The sequence below is a fragment of the Desmodus rotundus genome, chromosome 3, assembly GCF_022682495.2.
Source record: "Desmodus rotundus isolate HL8 chromosome 3, HLdesRot8A.1, whole genome shotgun sequence".
NCBI lineage: Eukaryota > Metazoa > Chordata > Mammalia > Chiroptera > Phyllostomidae > Desmodus > Desmodus rotundus.
The window spans coordinates 106,863,484-106,884,705 of record NC_071389.1 but is presented as its reverse complement, the minus strand read 5'-3'; the positions used below and the strand labels follow the sequence as shown (position 1 = coordinate 106,884,705).

Here is a 21,222-nt window from a genome sequence, read left to right as displayed (position 1 = left end):
GACTGGGACTAAATTGCTCTGCTGTCTGGTAATGGATTTTTTGTGGCTATTGGCCTCATCCTCTGGGTCTTGGCTCTCTCTTTGCCTTCCTTTTCAATAAAAGGTTTGCATTTTAGGGATTTTCTCAGCTTGCTTCCTGCATGTGGACGTTTGGATGTCTAAAGACATCCTTTCATTTAGTATTCTCTTGACTATTTCAGTGTAAGCTGGCAGTGTTTCTGTTAATATCATTCTCTTAAATTTTTAATAAGTCTTTTGTGAATATTACTGTTCACTTCATTTGACAAAAGCCACACCCAAAATTCACTTGAAAATAAGCCTTTTTCTACACTGTGCTTCTTTTGAGACTGCTGAGATACAATAACTGTAAGCTTCTTTGAGGCCTTATTATTTAACAATTATACAAGGCACTTCCTTATCTTTCTGAAGTATCACCAAAGTATTTCACAGTTATATCTTTGGCTTCCTCCCTAGACCATTGTTTTGTGACAGTAGCCTAGAGACAATCTTTGCCCAGAAGCCATTTCTTAGTTTGGCATTGTTTACCACCTAGAGAGGCTGGGAATTCTCAGTAAGTCCTGGCTCCTTTCTGTTTAACAGTCCTTTGTGTTAACATCTTTAGCTTGTCCTTCTACTCTTCTGTCTTACGAAGAGTAAGAAGAAGCTGGTTAGCACGTTTAGCACTCTACCTGGAAATCTCAGTAGCTAGATTACTCAATTCACTAAATATGATTTCTACATTTCATAATACAATGAGTTACTTGCTAAACTTTCTGTAACTGATTAATAAGGATTCAATTCCCAGCGGTTCCTTTTAGGCTTCATGGACAGCTTCTTTAGGCTTAACACTGAGAGTTTCCCCGGAAGCTCTGTAGGCTTTCCCTAATGTGCTCTTCAAGTTCCTTACAGCTGCTACTCTCTGCCTAGTTCCAAAGCCACTCCTGCATAATTATGTTCTTGTTATGGTAGCACCCCTCTTCCAGGTACCAATATCCGTATCAGTTATAGCTGTTGAATAACAAATCACCCCAAAACTTGCTGGCTTAAAATTACAGTAATCATTTATCATCTAACGGTTTCTGTGGGTCAAGAATTTGGGAACAGCTTGGCTGGATGTTCCTGGCTTAAAGCTTCTTATGAGGTTGGGCAATGATGGATGGATCTTTTGTCAATATAATATTGAACCTTAAAAGTGCTATAATCTAATTCTAGTTGACTGAGATATTTCCAGCATTATAGAGTTATATTTAAAGGACAATCCTACAAAAGGGAAAAACAAGAACAAATAAAATTCTTCAAGTTTTATTGAAATGTGAAGATCTATATTCTTCAAAGGATTTATTTTTCAAAAGAAAAATAGTATTTCTTAGAAAGAGCAACATTTAATAGCAGCAAAAATCTCTTTTGTTGTTCAAATAGGAAATTTTATCTCTTTCGTGTGTGTGAAATCTTGCCAGAATATAAAACCTTGATAAAAATGAAAGAAGCGAGTTCACTTCAGCTTCTTTGTGTGGGATTTGAATATTTGATCCTAGAGGGTTTCTTCAATGTTTATTAAACTTTGAAGTTATTTTAATTACTTTCAGCATCATGGTTATATATGTGTGGAAGTGTCTTTGATGTGCTGTATAAAGCCTGCCTGTTGGAAGGGGTTTTTGTGGAGGGCTCGCAATGGCAGACCAGTTCTCTCTGACACAGTAAAGATGCTGATGGAGATTGGGAGAGCAGCCATTGCTCTGGCTTTGTGTAAGCCTGTGACTGAACTGAAGGCAAGAGTTGTCTATTTGATTAAACTTTTGTTTTAATATAACAGCTTCATCAAGACATAATTCATATGTTACATGTCTTTCACCTTTTCAGAGGAGATGGTTCAGTGGTTTTTAGTGTGTGTACAGAATTGTGCAACCATCACTACCACCAGTTTTAGAACATTTTCATGACTCCATGAGGAAAGAAACCCTGGACTTACTGTCGGGCACTCCTCATTTCCCCCAAACTCTAGCTCCGGGAAGCCACTAATCTGCATTCTGTCTCTACAGATTTGACTATTTGGTACATTTCATATAATAGACTCATACAATATGTGGCCTTTTGTATCTGTCCTCTTTCACATGCCTTAATGTTTTCAAGGTTCATCCACACTATCCCATGTGTCTGTACTTCATTCCTGGTTATGGCTGGAAAGTATCCCAGTGGCATGGCATTCCACATTGTGTTTCTCCACTCACCAGTTGATATGCATTTGCACTGTTTCCACCTTTTCTCTGTTATGAATAATGCCACTAGGAGTACAGAAATGTTTTCATTTCATACATAGAAGTAAATTGTTCTGTCACATGGCACCTCTATATTGAATATTTTGAGGAAATGCTAGACTGTTTTCCAAAGTGGCCGCATTCCCACCAGGAGTATGTGAGGGTTCCAATCTCTCCACATCTTGTTATGGAGAGATTGGAACAATCCAATCTCTCTTGTTAATGTCCACCTTTTTAATTATAGCTACTCTAGTGAGTGTTAAGTAGCATCTCGTAATTTTTTCTTATTTATTCATTTATTTTTTTATTTTTTAAATTATTTTATTGTTGTTCAAGTACAGTTGTGACTTTGAGTTGTGTTTTTCTGATGGCAAAAGATGTTATGCATCTTGTCATATGCTTATTGGCCATCTGTATATTTGTTTGGAGAAATGTTTATTCAAATCCTTTGCCCATTTACAAATTCAGTTATTTTCTTTGCATTGCTAGGTTATGCAGTTATTTACATATTTTGGATACTAAAAAGTCATGAAACATATAATTTGAAAATATGTTCCCCATTCTTAGGTTGTTTTTTCCCACTTTCTTGTCGGTGTCCTTTGAAGCATAAAAGCTTTCAATTTTGATGAAATTCAATTTATCTAATTTTTCTTTTGTTGCTTATTCTTCTTGTGTCACACATAAGAAATCATTGCCTAATCTGAGCTTGTTAAGATTTATACTATGTTTTCTTCTAAGGGTTTTATAGTTTTAGCACCTACACTGAGGTCTTGAATCCATTTTGAGTTGTTTCAATGATGTGAGATAGTAGTCTAGTGCCCTCTTCCCCTTACGTGAATCCAGTTGTCCCAGAGCCATCTGTGGAAAAGACTGCTCTTTCCCCCCACCGAATGGTCTTGGCAGCCTTGCTGAATTGCACTTGACTGTAAATGTTGGGTTTATTTCTGGAATATCAGCTCTGTCATTTTAAGCTACATGTCTACCCTTATGTCAGTACTACACTGTTTTGATTACTGTAGCTTTAACCTAAGTTTTGAAATTGGAAAGTTTGAGCCCTCCACCTTTGCTCTTGTTTTTCAAGATTATTTTGACTATTCTGTGTCCTGGGGAATTAATATCTGCTTGTCAATTTCTGCAAAGAAGCCAGCTAGGATTTTGGTAAGGATTGCATTGCATCTGTCAGCCAATTTGGAGAGTATTGTCATCTTATCAATATCAAGTGATTACATAGCTACCTTCAGTGACAGAATGGAAACCCCTGATTTGCCTCGCTTTCCTACTGGAGGTTGATGATGTCACACACACCTCAAAGAGTATGAAAAGCTTCATTAGTTACACAATTGAGGTCTCTGGGGAGTGAGCAAGGCCACCCTTTCAAGCAGGTGCAAAATGGCTAGAAAGAGTACAAGGAAAGGAGAGTCACTTGGAGTGTTACTGGATTAGGGTGTGGGGCAGGGCAAGCATTCCAGACTCGGGTAGGTGTTTGCCTGTTAACTTTCCCATGGGCTCAGAAAGGGGGAGCTCTGGGCTTTCTCAAGAGCTTTCCTAGACCTGGAAAGAGGGAGATCCCTGAGCTTTGACTAGTGACTAAAATGTACTGCATTTCATGTAATTGAATTTGAATTTATTTAGTAAGCCATTATGGTGCCCTATGAGGCTTGTAGCCTGAGATCAGTAAAAGGAAGGTAAAAGTTCCATTGAGCACCTTGATCAAGAGCCCAGGACTGTGTGTTCTGAGGGGCCAAATGATTGTCTTGTTCGTTGTCAGGAATGGTAGGAACTGAAAAAGTACGTAAGGACCATCTAGGTGAGGCTGTGTATTGTGGCTGTAGTTGGGGAGGAAACATGCATGACTTTGATTTATATTTTGGGTATCTGTGACACAAAAAATTCCCAGAATTTAGTTTTGTTTTGTTTTAGCTCAACAGGGGCAACCTTGAACAGGGAATGGACCAGACAGCCAGGCAACGAGAGCAAAAATGTGCAGATCATTTTTTGACCATCAGTGTTTGATGAGTTTTTGAAGTTTTCCTAATTGTGCTAACCCTTGGGTTCCATGTTTTATCAGGGCCATCTTGGTTAAGGGATGATAAGCAGCAGCTCTCCAACAAGCTGTGTCCTGTGTGATGGTGATGGTTCAACCTGTAAACCTCCCACTGCTGTTCATCAGTGGAACCCAACAGGCTTCCTAGATTGCCAAGAGGGTCTGGAGAGGGGTGATCTTCAGCACCGTGGCATCAGATGAAGGATGGAGGACAGAAAGTCCACCCACTCCTGCACATAGGATATGCCAGGTGGCTTTGACTTGGCTTCATCCTAGAGTAAGAAGACTTCACTAGCTGCTCTGGAGGGTCACAGGTTCAGGGCAGATGAGAGCTTCTCTTTTTAGGAGAGAGCAGTATGTGGCCAGCAATTTCCACTCTAAGGTTGTATGTGTAGGGCCAAGGAGGGCAGTTCTTGCATCAGAAGCCCATGAACAACTTACAGCCATTGTGGATGGTCTAGAAACTCCAGGAGGCATGAGAGGAGGTTGCTCAGGCCTCTACAGAAAAGAAGTCTCGGAGAGTTCTAATGGAAATATATGTTTGTTGTAACTTGGACAGATTTTAGAGGCTTTTAAAAACTAATTTTATTTATTTATTTTTAGAGAAGGGGAAGGGAGGGAGAAAGAGAGTGGAGAGATGTGCGATAGAAACATATTGGTCACCTCTCACACATCCCCAACTGGGTACCTGGTCTGAAACCCAGGCATGTGCCCTGACTGGGAATTGAACCAGTGACCTTTTGGTGTGTGGAATAACACCCAACCCATGAGCTACACCAGTCAAGGCCAGACATTAGAGCCTTTATTTTGGAGAGGTCCCAATGAAGGTGGGCTGAATTGCAAGTAACAACATAAATGGACTTTCGTAAAATTTGCAAATGAAGAATATTTTTGCCTCCTGAACTCAAAAAAGCCTATAAGATCCTGGGCTGCTTTTAATATCATGGATGCTGATAGCATCATTAGCTGTTTCTTGACAGTGTCAGGGGTAGAGTTCCCCACAGTTCACCAAATCATTTTTAGGAATTTAACTAAGGTGGCAGACTCTCGCACTTTGTTTTTGTATGTCCTGGATGAGTGTGTCAAATGAATGTCCTCAGATGAGGCTCAATGTCCTGGTAAACCTGAGCTCCTGGAGAAAGTTGGGTCCAGCTAAGATCTAGCCTGCAAAGACTGTGTGTGATGGCAAGGCTGTGAGGTGCCCCATGGCAACCCCCACGTAAAGGTGTATCGTGTCCCTTTGGAAGTGAAAGAACTGTGAGTGAGAGGCTGTTGAAATAAGAACTGAATAGGACATGTTATCCAGGTCTATAATAGCAAATATATTGTCAGTTTTTGATTGGATAGAGTCAGTAATTCCAATTATATTTTGTCTGGAGGCTTTAATGAGTAGCATCATAGCCTTAAGGCTGTGCAATCCACTGTAACGTATCATTCATTTCAAGTTTAAGAACAGGTCAAATGCATTGTTAAGTGGAGAAGCAGTCATCTTGTATAATGTGTTTCAATCCTTCCAGGCTGTTTTAATTTACATTGGGTCACATTAACTATTTTAACGGGAGGTATGGTCCTTGGGGTCTCATTTTGTCATGCCAATTTGTATGTGTTACAAAATCTTATCTACACGTATTCATCAGTGCGTGTCCATGCTCACTGTGGGATATTTTAGGGCCATGGATGCCATGTGCTATGACTGGGGGGATTTAGGCAAGGTGATAATTCTTGTGGTTAAAGTGAAGCATACCTGTGTCCTCTCTTTATTGTTCAGCATTCCCCTAAGTTTGTAGAATATTATAGGGGATTCCTTGTTTAAATGTAATGAGATCCCCAGGTATAACTGAACCCCAGTATTGATTAAGGCCATGAAGGTTTGCCAGTTGGTGCATTTAAGCAGATGTTAACATTAATTCCGAAGCTGTGTTGTAGAGATACAAAAGTTGGTGATCTTCTCTCTTTTGTTGTATAAATTCTTTTAGTAAGTTTTGGATTTCTAGTCCCAAAATTGGGTCCAACTGTGGATATCTGTTTTAGTTTTCATGTATTCTGCTATATCCAGGTTTCTTTCTCCTTCTCCTCTCCCCCTCCTTGCCACTCCCCTTTCTTTTTTAGCCTTTGTTTGTATTTATAGGGGATTCTCTCTACTCTGCTTATATTTATACATTTTCTCTAGAGAGCCACACATCAGTATCCATCAAGGTTGGAGGCCTCCCCCAGGGCACTGGTTGCTTTATGGGATTTAAGGATCCTGGGCTTAAGTAGGGTTTGAATTACTGTATTTTTCGGGCTATAAGATACACTCCCCCTCCAAATTTGGGAGGAAAATGGGGGTACATCTTATATTCTGAATGTAGCTCACCTGGCTGGTGGGGGGGATGGGCAGTGGAGCGGGGTTTTGTTTTCCTATTTTCCTCCTCTAAAACCTAGGTACGTCTTATGGTCTGGTGAGTCTTATAGTCTGAAAAAATATGGTAACTCTTTGCTGTGCACAGAGATGCTATGGGAGATTTTTCTTTTTAACCCTGAGGATCAGCACTTTTGTTGACAGAGATGTAGGCAGCAGCAGCAGCAGAGGAATCTAAGGAGCCCAGTGAGCCATCTACCTTTAGGAGTGCAGGCCTCAGCACTTCACACGATGGCTTCTTTGTTCTTTTTTCTCTCTTTTCCCCTAATGACTGCTTTTTCAGGAGTGACCACTCAGAGAGCCTGTGTATAACACAAAGTAGTCTTTCCCTTGAGCTCAGCATTCGTCACAACTCCTTTCTAAGACACATAGCTAGGTCCAGGGTATAAAATACATGACCCGAGGCCACTCTGTGAAGGGCCCCACTTGAATCCCATATTCCTGCTCTTAAAATCTAATTAATTATCAAAACTTCCAACTTAGGTCAGGTAAAACCATACCAGACTCTGTAAAACTCACTCACTAATGCAGCAGAGAGCAATATGGCTCAGAGCTTGCCAGTGAGCAGCAGCTCAGAGGGCATGCTTGCTCTGAGGCAGCAGAGCCCTTGAACAAGGAAACCAAGAAGAAGGACTCCCCACCGTGGTCAGCATGGCTCAGTTGGTTGGAGCGTTTTTCTGTAAAACAAAGGGTCACGGGTTCGATTCCCAATCAGGGTGCATGCCTGGGTTGCGAGTTCAGTCCCCAGATGTGGTGCATACGAGAGGCAACAGATCAGTGTTTCTCTTTCTCACACCCTCTCCTTCTCTTCCTCCATTGCCCTCTCTCTAAATCAATAAGCATATTCTGAGGCAAGGATTAAAAAAAAAGAAGAAAGCTCCCTTGTGATGGTGGTCACACTCTCAGTATCCTGATCACAACATCCGTTGTTTGGACCCCACCCAAAATTTGGTTTGTAAAGACTGAGGAAGCCATACACAAAGCAAAAAGACATTTATTACTGACATAACTGAGGTTTCTCTAACATGTCTGAAATAGTCGGAGAGAGCAAGGAAAGGACACTGGCTCAGCACCTTTTTTTTTTTTTTGTCATTAAGGGTTGGGGCCAAGGGAGGGCTCCCCTGAAAGTGGGCAGTAGCTTGTGTAGTTTGAATCTCCTAGAGGGCCAAAGGTGGAGCACTGGGCTTTCTCAACAACTTTCCCAGATGTGGGGCAGAAAGGGCGTGAGGGGTGTAGAAGGGGGTTTGAGACTTCATAGCTGTTAGCAGTCAAACATAAAAAGTGGAATCTGACCCTGACTATAGTTCCTAACTATTTTATTCTTTTTGATGCTATGGGGTCCATTTATTGGATTATTCATTGTAAGTGGGTCCAAATACAATTGATTTTTGTATGTTGAACTTTCTCCTGTAACCTTGCTGAACTCATTTATTAGTTATTTTTTAGATTTCATGTGATTTTCTATATATGAACAGTGTCATTGACAAATAGAGTTTTGCTTTTGTTTGCAATATCAATGCCTTTTATTTTCTTGCCTCATCACCCAGGCTGGAACCTCCCATGAATACTGAATAGAAGTGGTGAGAGCAGACACCCTTGTCTTGTTGCCAGTCTTTGGGGAAGTAGCAATGTTTTTCCATTGAATAGGTTGTGAGCTATGGTTTTTTTTCTAGATGCCCTTATCAGGTTGATGGCATTTTCTATTACTGTTGGCCTGTTAAGCGTTTATTATGAAGTGCTATTGGAATTTGTCAAGTGATTTTTCTGCATCTATTGAGATGAGCATGTGGTTTTTCTTTATTCTATTATGATGTAGCACATCAACTGTTTCCATGTTAAACCAGTCATTCATTCCTGGGATAAATTTCACTTGGTTATGGTACATAATCCTTTTTATATGTGACTGGTTTCAGTTTGGGTGAGAAATTTGCATCTATACAACATATTGTTCTGTAATTTTATTTTCTCATGATATTTTTGTCTGGTTCTTGGTATGAAGGTAATATTGACCTCATAGGATGAGTTTGGAAGTATTCTCTTGTTTTGGATAATTTGTGAGGAATTGGTGTATATTCTTCTTGCAATGTTTGATAGAATTCTCTAGTGACACTTGAGACTGAACTTTTCTTTGTGGAAAGTTTTTAGATTACTAATTCAATCTCTCTGTTATAAGTATATTCAGATTTTCTATTTCTTCATGAGTCAATTTTCATAGTTTATGTCTTTCTGGAATTTTCCCATTTTACTAGATTATATAATTTGTTGAGATGTAGTTCATAATATTTTCTTACAATTCTTTTTATTTGTGCAAGATCAATAGGGATTTCCCCTCTTTCATTCCTAACTTAACAATTTTAGTCTTCTCTCTCTTTTTCTGGTCACTAGCTAAAGTTTTGTCAACTTTGTTGATCCTTCTAAGAACCAACTTTTTATTTCATTGATTTTCTTTCTTGTTGTTCCATGCTGTTTCATTTATTTCTACTCTAATCTTTATTATATCTTTCCTTCTGCTTGGTTTAGGTATAGTTTGCTCTTCTTCAGTGTCTTTATTGGAAGATTACTTTATTGACTTGAAATACTTCTTTTTTTTAACAAAAATCATTAACAGCATCAACAAAATGCTACCAGACTTCTAAATACCTTTTCCTTTAACCCATCTGTGCCTTCTTTTTTTTTTTTAATGGAAGTATTTACAGATATAACTTTCCTTATAAGTACTGCTTTAGTTGCTTCCCATAAGGTTTGGTGTGGCATGTATTCATCTTCATTCATCTTAAAGTATTTTCTAATTGCCCTATGATTTCATCTTTGACCTTTGGTTATTTAGTAGGGTGTTTCTTAATTTACACATATTTGCTAGCTCCCCAAATTTCCTCCCATTTTGATTTTTAATTTCATTCCATTATGATCACAAAATGTATTTCTATCATTTCAATTTTTAAAAATTTATTAATGCTTGTTTTATAGCATCCTGGAGCATATTGTATGTGCACTTGAAAAACATCTACAGGATGGAGCAAAAGTAGTTTTACAGTTGTGAGTACACAAAACAGTTTATTCTTGTATTATTATTTATTCATTGTATTATAGTCCATACAAACAACTGTCCTACTTTTGCCCCACCCTGTATATTCTGCTTCTATTGGTTGGAGTGTTTTATAGATATTTGTTAGGTCTAGTTGGTTTGTGGTATTCAAATCTTCTATTTTCTAGCCAATTTTCTGCCTCGTTCCATTATTGAAAGTGGTGATTGAAGTCTCCAACTATTATTTTGAATTTATTTATTTTTTCTGTCAATTCTGTAAGCTTTTGCTTTATGTATTTTGGGGCTCTGTTGTTAGGAGTATATACATTTATAATTGCTATATCTGCCTGATGGATTGACTTTTATATCATGATAAAAATATCTCTATCTCTTTCTTGTTTTATAATGTGTTTTGTCTGATATTAACATAGCCACTCCAGCTTTCTGATGATTGTTCTTTCTGTGATATTTTTTCCATCCTTTCAATTTTAAAGTAATTGTAAATTTGAATTTAAAGTGTCTCTCCTGCAAACAGCATATATTTTGATCTTGTTTTTCATCTAGTTTGACAATCTCTGCCTGATGATTGGATTGCTTAATACACTCACATTTAATAATATTATTGATAGAATTAGATTTAGATTTACATGTGCCATTTTACTTTTTGTTTTCTGTCCAATCATGTCTTTTTTGTTTCTCTACTCCTCATTACTACTTTCTTTTGCACTGAGTGAATATTTTCTTTTTAGAAAAATATTTATTTTTAGAGATTGGGGAAGGGAGGGAGAAAGAGAGGAAGAGAAACATCAATGTGTGGTTGCATTTCATGTGCCCACTACTGGGGACCTGGCCCACAGCCCAGGCATGTGCTCTGACTGGGAATTGATCCAGTGACCCTTGGTTCACAGGCTGGCACTCAGTCCACTGAGCCACATCAGCCAGGGCTGAGTGAACATTTTCTAGTATAACATTTTAATTCCTCTAATGATTTTTAAGCTATATTTTTGGAGTTATTTTCTTTACTTCTTTTTTTTAAAGTGTATTTTATTGAATATGCTATTAGTTTTCCCAGTTCCCCCCCTTTATCCTCTCTCTGCCCTGCACCCCTCACCCTCCAGCATTCCCCCACTATGTTCATGTCCATGGATTATACATATAAGTTCTTTGAGTTCTCTGTTTCCTATACCATTTTTGACCTCTCCCTGTCTATTTTATGCCTATCAATTACGCTTCTTCATGACTGTACTTCCCCCTCGATTCCTCCCTTCCCACTCTCCACTGAAATCTCTCCATGTGATGTCCATTTCTCTGATTCTGTTCCTGTTTTAGTTGTTTGGTTAGTTTTTGTTTTCATTGTTTGTCTTTTCTTTTAGGTTCATATGTTGATAGTTGTGAGTTTGTTGTCATTTTACTGTTCGTATTTTTGATCTTCTTTTTCTTAGATAAGTCCCTTTAACATTTCATAAATAAGGGCTTGGTGATGATGAACTCCTTTAACTTGACCTTATCTGGAAAGCACTTTCTCTGCCCTTCCATTCTAAATGAAGGCTTTGCTGGATAGAGCAATCTTGGATGTAGGTCCTTGCCTTTCATGACTTCAAATACTTCTGTCCAGCCCCTTCTTGCCTGCAAGTTTTCTTTTGAGAAATCAGCTGATGAGTCTTATGGGAACTCCTTTGTAGGTAACTCTTTCCTTTCCTCTTTCTGCTTTTAGGATTCTCTCTTTATCTTTAATCTTGGATAACTTAATGATGATGTGCCTTGGTGTGTTCCTCTTTGGGTCCAACTTCTTTGGGACTCTCTGGGCATCCTGGACTTCCTGGAAGTCTATATCCTTCACCAGATTGGGGAAGTTTTCCTTCATTACTCATTTAAATAAGTTTTCATTTTCTTGCTGTTGTTCTTCTCCTTCTGGCACCCCTATAATTCAGATATTGGAACATTTCAGGTTGTCCCAGAGATTCCTCTGCCTCTCTTCATTTTTTTTGGATCCTTGTTTCTTCATTCTGTTCTGGTCAGATGTTTATTTCTTCCTTTTGCTCCAAATTGTTGCTTTGACTCCTGGTTTCCTTCCTGTCACTGTTGGTTCCCTGAATATCTTGCTATATTTCATTTTGGGTATCTTTCACTTGTTTTTTTATTTTTCAACCAAGCTCAATCAGTTCTGTGAGCATTTTGATTACCAGGGCTTTAAATTCTACATCAGATAAGTTGGCAGTCTCCTCGTTGCTTAGCTCTCTTTCTGAAGCTTTGCTCTGTTCTTTCATTTGGGCCATATTTCTTTGTCTCAGCACACCAGTCTTGTTGTTCTGGTTGACTATTTCTTTAATTCCTTGGTTATCGGAATTCCATGCAGTTTGTTTTTCTGTCACTTCTGGTGGTTTATTGATTTTAGATTGGTAGTTATCCTCCTTTTGGTTGTGTGAGGAAGTGAAGGGTTTCTACCTACACCTCCATCTTGACCAGAACTCTGGAGTTATTTTCTTTTTGATTGCTCTAGGGTTTAACAGACACATCTTAACTTACCAGAATCTGCTTAATGTTTATGCTACTTATAGTGAGCTGTAGAAATGTTACTCCTATGTAACTCTACCTCTTCTTTCTTCTTTTTGTGCTGTTGTTCCTTATATTACATCTATGTCTGTTACAGACCCAGTAATATGTATTTTTAGTTATTACTTCATATAATTTTAGGTCTTTTAAATAAGCAGAAAATGACTAAAGGAGAGCAAGTATATATTTTTCAGTTTCTTGTATTAACTTTTCATTTACCACTTTTGGTTTTCTTCATTTTTTAAGTATTGAAGTTATCATCTATTGTCATTTCCTTACTCCCATACAACTTTGCTTCCACCTACCTCCTTTGTGCTAATATTGTGAAATACATTACATTTCTATGTTATAAGCCCAATTATAGTTATATGCCTATTGTTTTATACTAGAATTTAAGTTATGAGACAAGAAGAAATATGTATTTATAATGCATTTTATAATTATATAATTGACTTTACCAATGTTCTTTGTCGTGCATGTGTCTATGTATTTTAATTATCATTTGAGATCACTTGCTTTCAGTCTGAAGGACTTTCTTTAATATTTCTCATAAACTTAGTCTGTGAGCAATAAATTTCTCATATTTTGTTAATTTGGGAATGTCTTAATTTTTGGCTAGACCTTTAGAAGATAGTTTTGCTCTGGGCTGATAGTTTTATTCTTTCAACACATAGAATATGTCATCCCAGTGTCCTTTGCCCTCCATGGTTTCTGATGAGAAGTCAGTTGTTAATCAATTGGTATTTGCTCATACATAGTCATTTTTCTCCTTCTGCTTTCAAGATTTTCTGGTTTTGGCTCTCAAGATTTTTACCATAATGGGTCTGGGTGTGGAGCTCTTTGCATGTATCTTATTTGGGTTTTGTTGGGTATCGTGGATGTGTAGATTAATGTTTTTCATAAATTTAGGAAATTTTTAGCTATTATTTCTTCATGTTTATTTTCAGTTCCTTTCACTTCTCTGCATCTGATGCACCCATTATTCATATGTCATTGCACATTTTAGTGGTATCCCACATTTTTTTGAGGCTTTGTTAATGTTTCTTTCTTCCTCTTTATATAGAGAGAAAAATGAAGGAAGAAAGAGAGATAATTATCAATTTGTTGTTCCACCTATCCATGCATTCTTTGGTTGATTCTTGTATGTGCCCTGACCAGGGATCAAACCTACAACCTTGGCATATTAGGACAATGCTCTAACCATTGTCCTAATGGTTAGGACATTAATCATGTCCTGGCTATGTCTCTGGTTATATTTTGCTTGCTTTTTTCTTTTGTTGATTATGTTCCAGTAAAAGGTGAGATCATATGGTATTTGGCCCTCACCTCCTGGATTATGTCACTTAGCATAATGCTCTCCAGTTCCATTCATGCTGTCATGAAGGGTAGGAGCTCCTTTCTTTCTGCTGCGTAGTATTCCATTGTGTAAATATACCACAGTTTTTTGACCCACTCATTTACTGATGGACACTTAGCTTGCTTCCAGCACTTGGTTATTGTAAATTGTACTGCTATGAACATTGGGGTGCACAGGTTCTTTTGAATTGGTGTTTCAGGAATCTTGGGATATAATCCCAGCAGTGGAATCGCTGGGTCAAAAGGCAGTTCCATTTTTAGTTTTCTGAGGAAATTCCATACTGTTTTCCACAGTGGCTGCCCCAGTCTACAATCCCACCAACAGTGCACTAGGGTTCCCTTTTCTCTACAACCTCTCCAACACTTGTTGTTTGTTGATTTATGATGGCCATTGTGACCAGTGTGAAGTGGTATCATTGTGGTTTTAATTTGCATCTCTCTGATGGGTAGTGATGCTGAGCATCTTTTCATATGTCTCTGGGCCCTCTGTATGTCTCCTTGGAGAAGTGTCTGTTCAAGTCTTTTGCTCATTTTTTAATTGGGTTTTGTGTCTTTCTGGAGTGAAGTTGTGTGAGTTCTTTATATATTTTAGAGATCAAACTCTTGTCTGAGGTATCATTGGCAAATATGTTTTCCCACATGGTTGGTTCTCTTTTCATTTTAATGCTGTTTTCTTTGGCCATGCAGAAGCTTTTTAATTTGTTTATTCTTTCCTTTATGACCCTTGCTTTAGGGGACATATCGGTAAAAATATTGCTGCATGGAATGTCAGAGATTTTCCTGCCAATGTTTTCCTCTAGGACTTTTATGGTGTTATGACTTATATTTAAGTCTTTTATCCATCTTGAGTTTCTTTTTGTGTATGGTGTAAGTTGGTGATCGAGTTTCATTTTTGTGCATGTAGCTGTCTGGCTCTCCCAACACCATTTGTTGAAAATGCTATTTTTAATCCAGTATATGCTTGTTACCCCTTTGTAAAATATCAATTGACCGTAGAGACTTGAGTTTATTTCTGGGCTCTCTATTCTGTTCCATTGATCTATGTGTCTGTTCTTATGCCAGTACCAGGCTGTTTTGATTACAATGGCCCTGTAGTATAGTTTGATGTCAAGTACTGTGATCCCTTCTACTTTGTTCTTCTTTCTCAAAATTGCTGCAGCTATTCGAGGTCATTTATGGTTTATATAAATTTTTGAAGTGTTTGTTCTATATCTGTGAAATATGTCATTGGTACTTTAATAGGGATTGCATTGAATCTATATATTGCTTTGGATAGTATGGCCATTTTGATGATGTTAATTATTCCAATCCATGAGCATGGTATATGTTTCCACTTGTTTGTGTGTTCCTTAATTTATTTATTCAATGTTGTCTACACCAAAATTTCTATTGGATTCTTTTTTCTATTTTCTTTTTTCTATTTTTCTTTTTTCTATTGGGTTCTATTTGTTCTTTTTTCTTTTTAAAATAATTTTTATCTTTGGTTATTTCCTACTTATCGAGACCTTTTCATCATATCTTGTTTACCATGAGATATCTTCTTTAACCGTGGTTTCTTTAGTTCTCTGAATATATTTATAACAGCTATTTTGAAGTCTTTATTTGCTATGACATACATTTGACCTCTATCTCAGGCACTCTCTATTGCTTGCTTATTTTCCCCTATTTAGGAATCATAATTTTCTGTTTTGTGGTGTGTCTCAAATATTTTGTTTTACTCTGGACTTTTAGATAATATATTGTTACATCTGTGGATACTGGTTACCTAATTTCCTGTCTGGGCATTGTTGTTGTTTGTTTGTTTATTTGTTTAGTGGCATGGTTGGTCTCTTTTATTGAAGCCTACTTCCCATGCAATGTGAAAGCATTGATGTCACTCCATAGAGGACACAGTCTTGGGAATGTGCAGTCACTCTGACAGTATTTTATTTTTGTGTGTGTTTTTTGCTTCTTGTAGCACCCTGACAGTATTTTAGCACAGCTTCCTTTGCCTTGTTCCCTGATTTCTCTGTTAAGCTGTCTTCCTCCTTTTGATAACATACCCAGCTATTAGGCTCTGCTAATTACAGTGCCCCGAGGCATAAATTACTACACAGTCTGATCCAATTAAATTCAGGACCATTTTCAAGGATAGTTTTTGAAGGCTCTTCTTAGCTTTTTTCCTGGTTCTCTTTGGTAAACTGGCCTACCTATAGTTTATCTTCTTACTCCCATAGAGCTACTAGCCTTAACCTCATTGCTTACCATAAAAATCTACATTGTTTTCAAGAGTGCCTTTAGGCTTAAAATTCTCCCACACTCTTCCAAATAAAGTCAATTTCTTTGCACATTGCTTCAGCCATTTTTGGTCTTATGGCCTGTCTCTACATTTGGGCAAAATCTCTCAGTCATGATTCTGCTAAGGGGTGGCAATTACGTGTTTTTCCTAGATGTGCATGTGAAATGGTGGTGGCCTACCTCTCCTACTATATACCATACTCTAACAGGGTGAGGAAATTTGTCATTTGGCCATAGCCACCCAGAGTAGACTTTTCATCCTGCTGAGATAGACAGAGTACAGGGGAGGAAGGGAGTGGGTCCTGGCTCAAGTGCCATCCACTATCACTGTTCTTACTGAGGTTTAATAGATTTTCTTATAAAGTGTTTCTTTATTTGTTCTATGTTCTTAGAACAATTTCCAGAGACTAAATTTTTGTTGTTTTTTTAAAAATAATTTTCACCAATTTCATTTGTTTTGAAACTGGAAAAGCTGGCATTCGTGTTGCCTGTCACATACCAGAGCCAATAAGCAGAGACAGGGATTGAATCTTGATGGGCACTTTATTCAGATGGCTGGTGATCTGAGAAGACAGTGTGTTTACACCCTAACAGACAGTCTTACATTTCCTTTCAAGCCAGCCTTTTTTATAGGGGACAAAAGTGTAGGTAAGGGATCTGGAATTTCAAGGGAAAAAAGTGTAGGTAAGGGATCTGGAATTTCAAGGGAAAAAAGTGTAGGTAAGGGATCTGGAATCCAGGAGAGAGGTTAATCAGATTAAAGCTGCAGTCCAGCAATTTCCCCAACATCCTCTCATTCACTGACCAGTGATTTTCTTTATCTGTGACCTGGGCAGCGACTGTCCCTTCCAGGAACACAATGGGTCAGATACCACCTTGATTGCTTATGGTCTCTTCTGGAACACAAAGGTCAATTGCTTGTGGTCTCCTGGAATCAGGGTGGGCTGTACCTGCAGTTCCTGAAACATTAGCTTTTTACATGCATTTACTACTAGGCTTATTAACTATTACCTTAAACTAAAAGTTTCTAACTCTTGAGTCCCCCATCACTTTCACTGGAGAAAGTATCCATGGGGCTTCTCATGCCACCATTGTGGAAGTTGTCTCTTAATGTGCTCCTCAGCTTTATTATAATATTAATCACTATCATTAGTTTATTGAAGGCTTACTATGAACCTCGATATACTATTTCTGTCAAAGCCTATATTTTTGAACAGTCCAAGGATAAAAAATACTTGAAAAAATATGTTTCTCTGACATGCTAGACTGGTTTGAAAAGAGTAAGGACTGCATGTTTTTTTAATAATTAAGTCAATTTTTATGAGAAACTAAGATTAAATCAAGGCATATTCAATTAGAATATCTGAATGTGATTATTTCACAGGGTGAGTTGGCACCTTCTGTTGAAGTTTTCCACGTGTGGTCCAGGGGACCACCTGAGTGAGAATCACTGAGGTGCTTGTTGCAAAAGCAGGCTTTTGAACCTCATTCCAGACTAGTTCACTTGCAGAGAGACTAGAGGAAGTATTCAACTCTGCTGTATGCTAAATTAATGTAGTACAAACTTGGCTAATGCAAACTTCAGGTAAACTTTATTGAATAATAACTTCTCAAAACCAAGTGGTGTAAGTTTTGCTTTCTCCGCTAGACCCTGAATTATACTGTTTGTAAGGAGAGACCATTGTACAGTGACTTGATGTATACTCTGTTATATTAAATTTAGAGAAAACTGTATTTACAGAGAGTTGGGATAAGGCATACATCCACAAAGAGCTCCCACCACCCTATATGTGTCTTTATTAAAAGGAAGAGCTGAACTAGGGGAATGTGAAAACTAGAAAGTCATTCACAGACCTCCATCCTGTGTACTTGGAGTCCTGTGTTGTCAAGTTCTCCTCCTCTCTCACCATGTATCATTGCTGCCTTTCTACTCATGAAATGAACAGTGATTGAATATAGGTAAGGGTTGCTAAGATAGGTTTGTTTCTGAAAATTTTCAGTGGCTTAATTGCTTTATGTTATGACTTAATACTTGGTTTTCATTCTGAAATAAATATTAAACAAGTATATACCACATGCCGAAGTGCTCTGTTAGGAATTCTGACTTCTCTTTCATTTCCAAAGATGGATTTGTTTTCCCTCCAAAAATATTTTATTTGTATTTTTTCTCACTTGATCTTGTATAATCTTAAGTCAATTATTGTTTAACTGGGTTAGGAAGGAGGTTATCTATAACTGAAAATAGTATCAAAATATGATGGGTTTAGTGTATACTTGTTAAAATTACATCTGATTTTTAGCAACTCTTTTACTGTTTTACAGACATCATCCAAAATTGATTTGGTATAAACTTAATACAAAAATGGTATCTGATACATGGGGACACTTTCATTGTTCTGGGGATATCATCCAAAATTAAGCAAAATGGTGTGAAAACAATTTACAGACATTGGAAATGGCATTTAATTGCTGATGCAAAGGGCCATTACTACTTATTAAAGTGACTATTTCTTCATTGTCATATTTCAGAATTTTTTCCAAGCATCAGGACAGACCTGAGTTAGGAGTATTTCCAGCCCAGCTTTCAGTTCCTGCACTCACCCAATTGCTCCCCATCCTAGTCCTGACCCAGGATCTGGAAACTACAGATGTGCAGATTGTGCCTTCGCTGGATGTGAACCTGTCCTTGCCTCGCTCTTATGGGGAGCTGCTGGTAGAGGAAGAGGCACCATAAACCCTGGCATCCCAAGAGGCATCCTAGCATCTATTGGTTCTTTCTATATTTCCATGCATAGACACTTTCTTTTTTTTTTTTTTTTTTTTTTTTTTTGACACTTTCTAATAATATAGACTCTTCATTGATTTTTAGAAATTAATTTTTTTTACAGATAGGCTAGTTAAAAAAATTGTGTTTAACCTGCATCCTAAGTAATCTTCCACTGGATAACAACAAGTTGACCAAGGTACAGGGACATAAGTACTCAGGGTAGAGACGGCTGCAGGAGAAAGTTGTTAAATGGCTTGCCTAGGACAGTTATACAGAATACTAGGGAACTTGGCCTTTTTTTCTTTAAATTTTTTATTGTAGAGCATTTGTCTTGAAAACATTCTGTTTCTACCTGGTATTGAGAGACTTCTTGTAGTGTTGTGATGATTGGCCATGAGTTCAGACATAGTGGTGCTAAGATGATGGATTTATAGCATGATGTTTTGTTATTTTGATTACTGGATTTGCATATATCTGGAAACTAGTTTTAAAGTATGCACTAACATAAAAATAAGTCATAGAAAAAAGAGGAAAAAACCTAGCATCAATTTGAGCACCTGTTAAGTTCTGTATTATAAGCAGGAATACTTGCCCTAACCTGCAAGGCCACTTTTATGATTCCCAGTTCCTTCTGGGGGAGGAAACTGTGACTCTAAGTGTTAGGTCAGGGGCCCAAAATTACACTGCTAGTAACTGTTATAGTGCACACTCCAACCTGACCAGCTCCTCGGTCTGTGCCCTTTCTCCTCATTGCTGGCAACCAGCAAAAGCTTAGTAAAATGATTCTCTGTACCTGTTTCCATGACTTACTGTATACTGGTTATAATTGCTAATGAATAGTTTCCAGGAGGGTCCTTGCCCATCATATGACAGATTTTAAGATGTATCTCAATTTCACAATTCTCCTGTAACTTACAACAGTATTATCATTCTAGTCAGCTTCCTAAGCCCTTTGTATCTTTCTTTATGACCCTACAATAGGTCTAGTTGTTCTGATCTTATCCACCTCTACCTCTCCTTCTCTTTGAGTTCCCTGAAACACCTGGCTTCAGAGTGAGGGGGCTTTCTGGGAAAGATGTGTTTGTGAATGTGCTGAATTAGACCCTCAAGATTACTCATGGTCTGTTTATGCCAGAACTGGATTAGTACTCACACCCTGTGGGTTCTCTATCTCGCTGTCAACTAAGATTTGTTTTGTTTTGTTTTGGGTTCATTTTAACAGATTTAAAGAAAGCCTCCAGTTCAAATGCTGCCAAATCCAGTCTGCAAAAGTCTGGACTTCGGCCTCCTGGGTACTCACGTCTGCCGGCAGCCAAACTGGCAGCATTTGGCTTCATGCGGAGCTCCAGCGTGTCTTCGGTCTCCAGCACCCAGTCCATGGACAGCGCACAACCTGAGCAGAACCGGCTGGCCAACCGTAAGTGGGGCAGACAGGGCATGGTGGGGGCGGCCCAGTGGGGGTGGTCTGCACACTCCGCATAAAAACAAGCATCGCTCCAGATAGGAGTAGGTGAACCAGCACGTGGGTGAAACAGCGTTTCGTTTTCTTTATGTAATAAGCTGAAAATTTGGGTTGACAACTTTAATCTACCATTAATAGGATTCAAAAAATAATCTAATTAAGAAAAGTAGCCCATTTCACACTATCATTTTCTCAGTTATGGGGCATTAATGTACTGGAAAAAAAGATTTTAAAGTTACTGTTAAATCTAGAAAATAATTATCCAGGGACTGATTCCAGGAACCTCGGGAACCCTTAGCTTTGTGGATTCTAGGTAAGAAGTTCAAGATTCATAAAAGGTGTTACCATGCTGTGCCATCATGATGCATATTAGATATTAAATATTAGTGGAAAATTGTTTTAGTCACCTGTGATTGCCTATAATGGCTTTGTATTATGCTGAACTTCAAGTCTGTGCCTGGGAAGGCCTCCATTAGTTGATAACATTGTCTGGTTGCTGAGACTTCTGTTGTGAGCTCTATTTTATAGTGTGAATTAATAGCCTCTGAGCAAGTCACACACTAGCCATTGTCCCTAAAGAAGATCCAGAGGCTGCCCTATTTGGCTAAGCCTTTGATGACCGAACCCCAGGTCAGCCTCATCAACTTCAAAGTTATTGTTATTACATCTGAAGTCACAACAGCTCAGATGTTGTTTAGCAAGAATCTGCCCCAGGGCCAGGAAAGCTTTAGAGGTTTTTATGTGGAGAGCTGCTTTGAAGGGATTATAGTAGTTGAATCAAGTTGGAGGAGAGAAAAGGAGGGAGAGGGGTATTAAGCTGGGGAAGAAGTTATTGAGATTGAGATTGATTTTATAATATTTTTTTTCAATTTCTTTTCTCCAAACTTGTTCCTTCACTATCTTGGGTTTATAGAGGTGATGCGTTGAACATTTGTACACTTACAGTTCTAAATGTTGGTCTACCTAGTTATTCCTAGTAGTAATGCATTACTTTTCCTTTATCTTGATGTGTTTGTAAGCAGTTTCTAAGAGGTTCTTTGCTCACCTGTTTCTTGAAGGTGCTGTGGCTCAGCCCAGTTTTC

General features: G+C 38.1%; 1 protein-coding gene across 2 annotated transcripts in view; it reads left to right on the top strand.

The window, feature by feature from the left end:
* Nucleotides 1-21,222, top strand: part of MTUS2 (microtubule associated scaffold protein 2) — a 578,493-nt gene that overhangs the window by 209,093 nt on the left and 348,178 nt on the right. For both annotated transcript variants that reach the window (XM_024551026.4, XM_053920733.2), the window contains exon 4: nt 19,901-20,095. In XM_024551026.4, the coding sequence (XP_024406794.2) occupies nt 19,901-20,095 (195 nt within the window). The remainder of the gene's footprint in view (nt 1-19,900; nt 20,096-21,222) is intronic.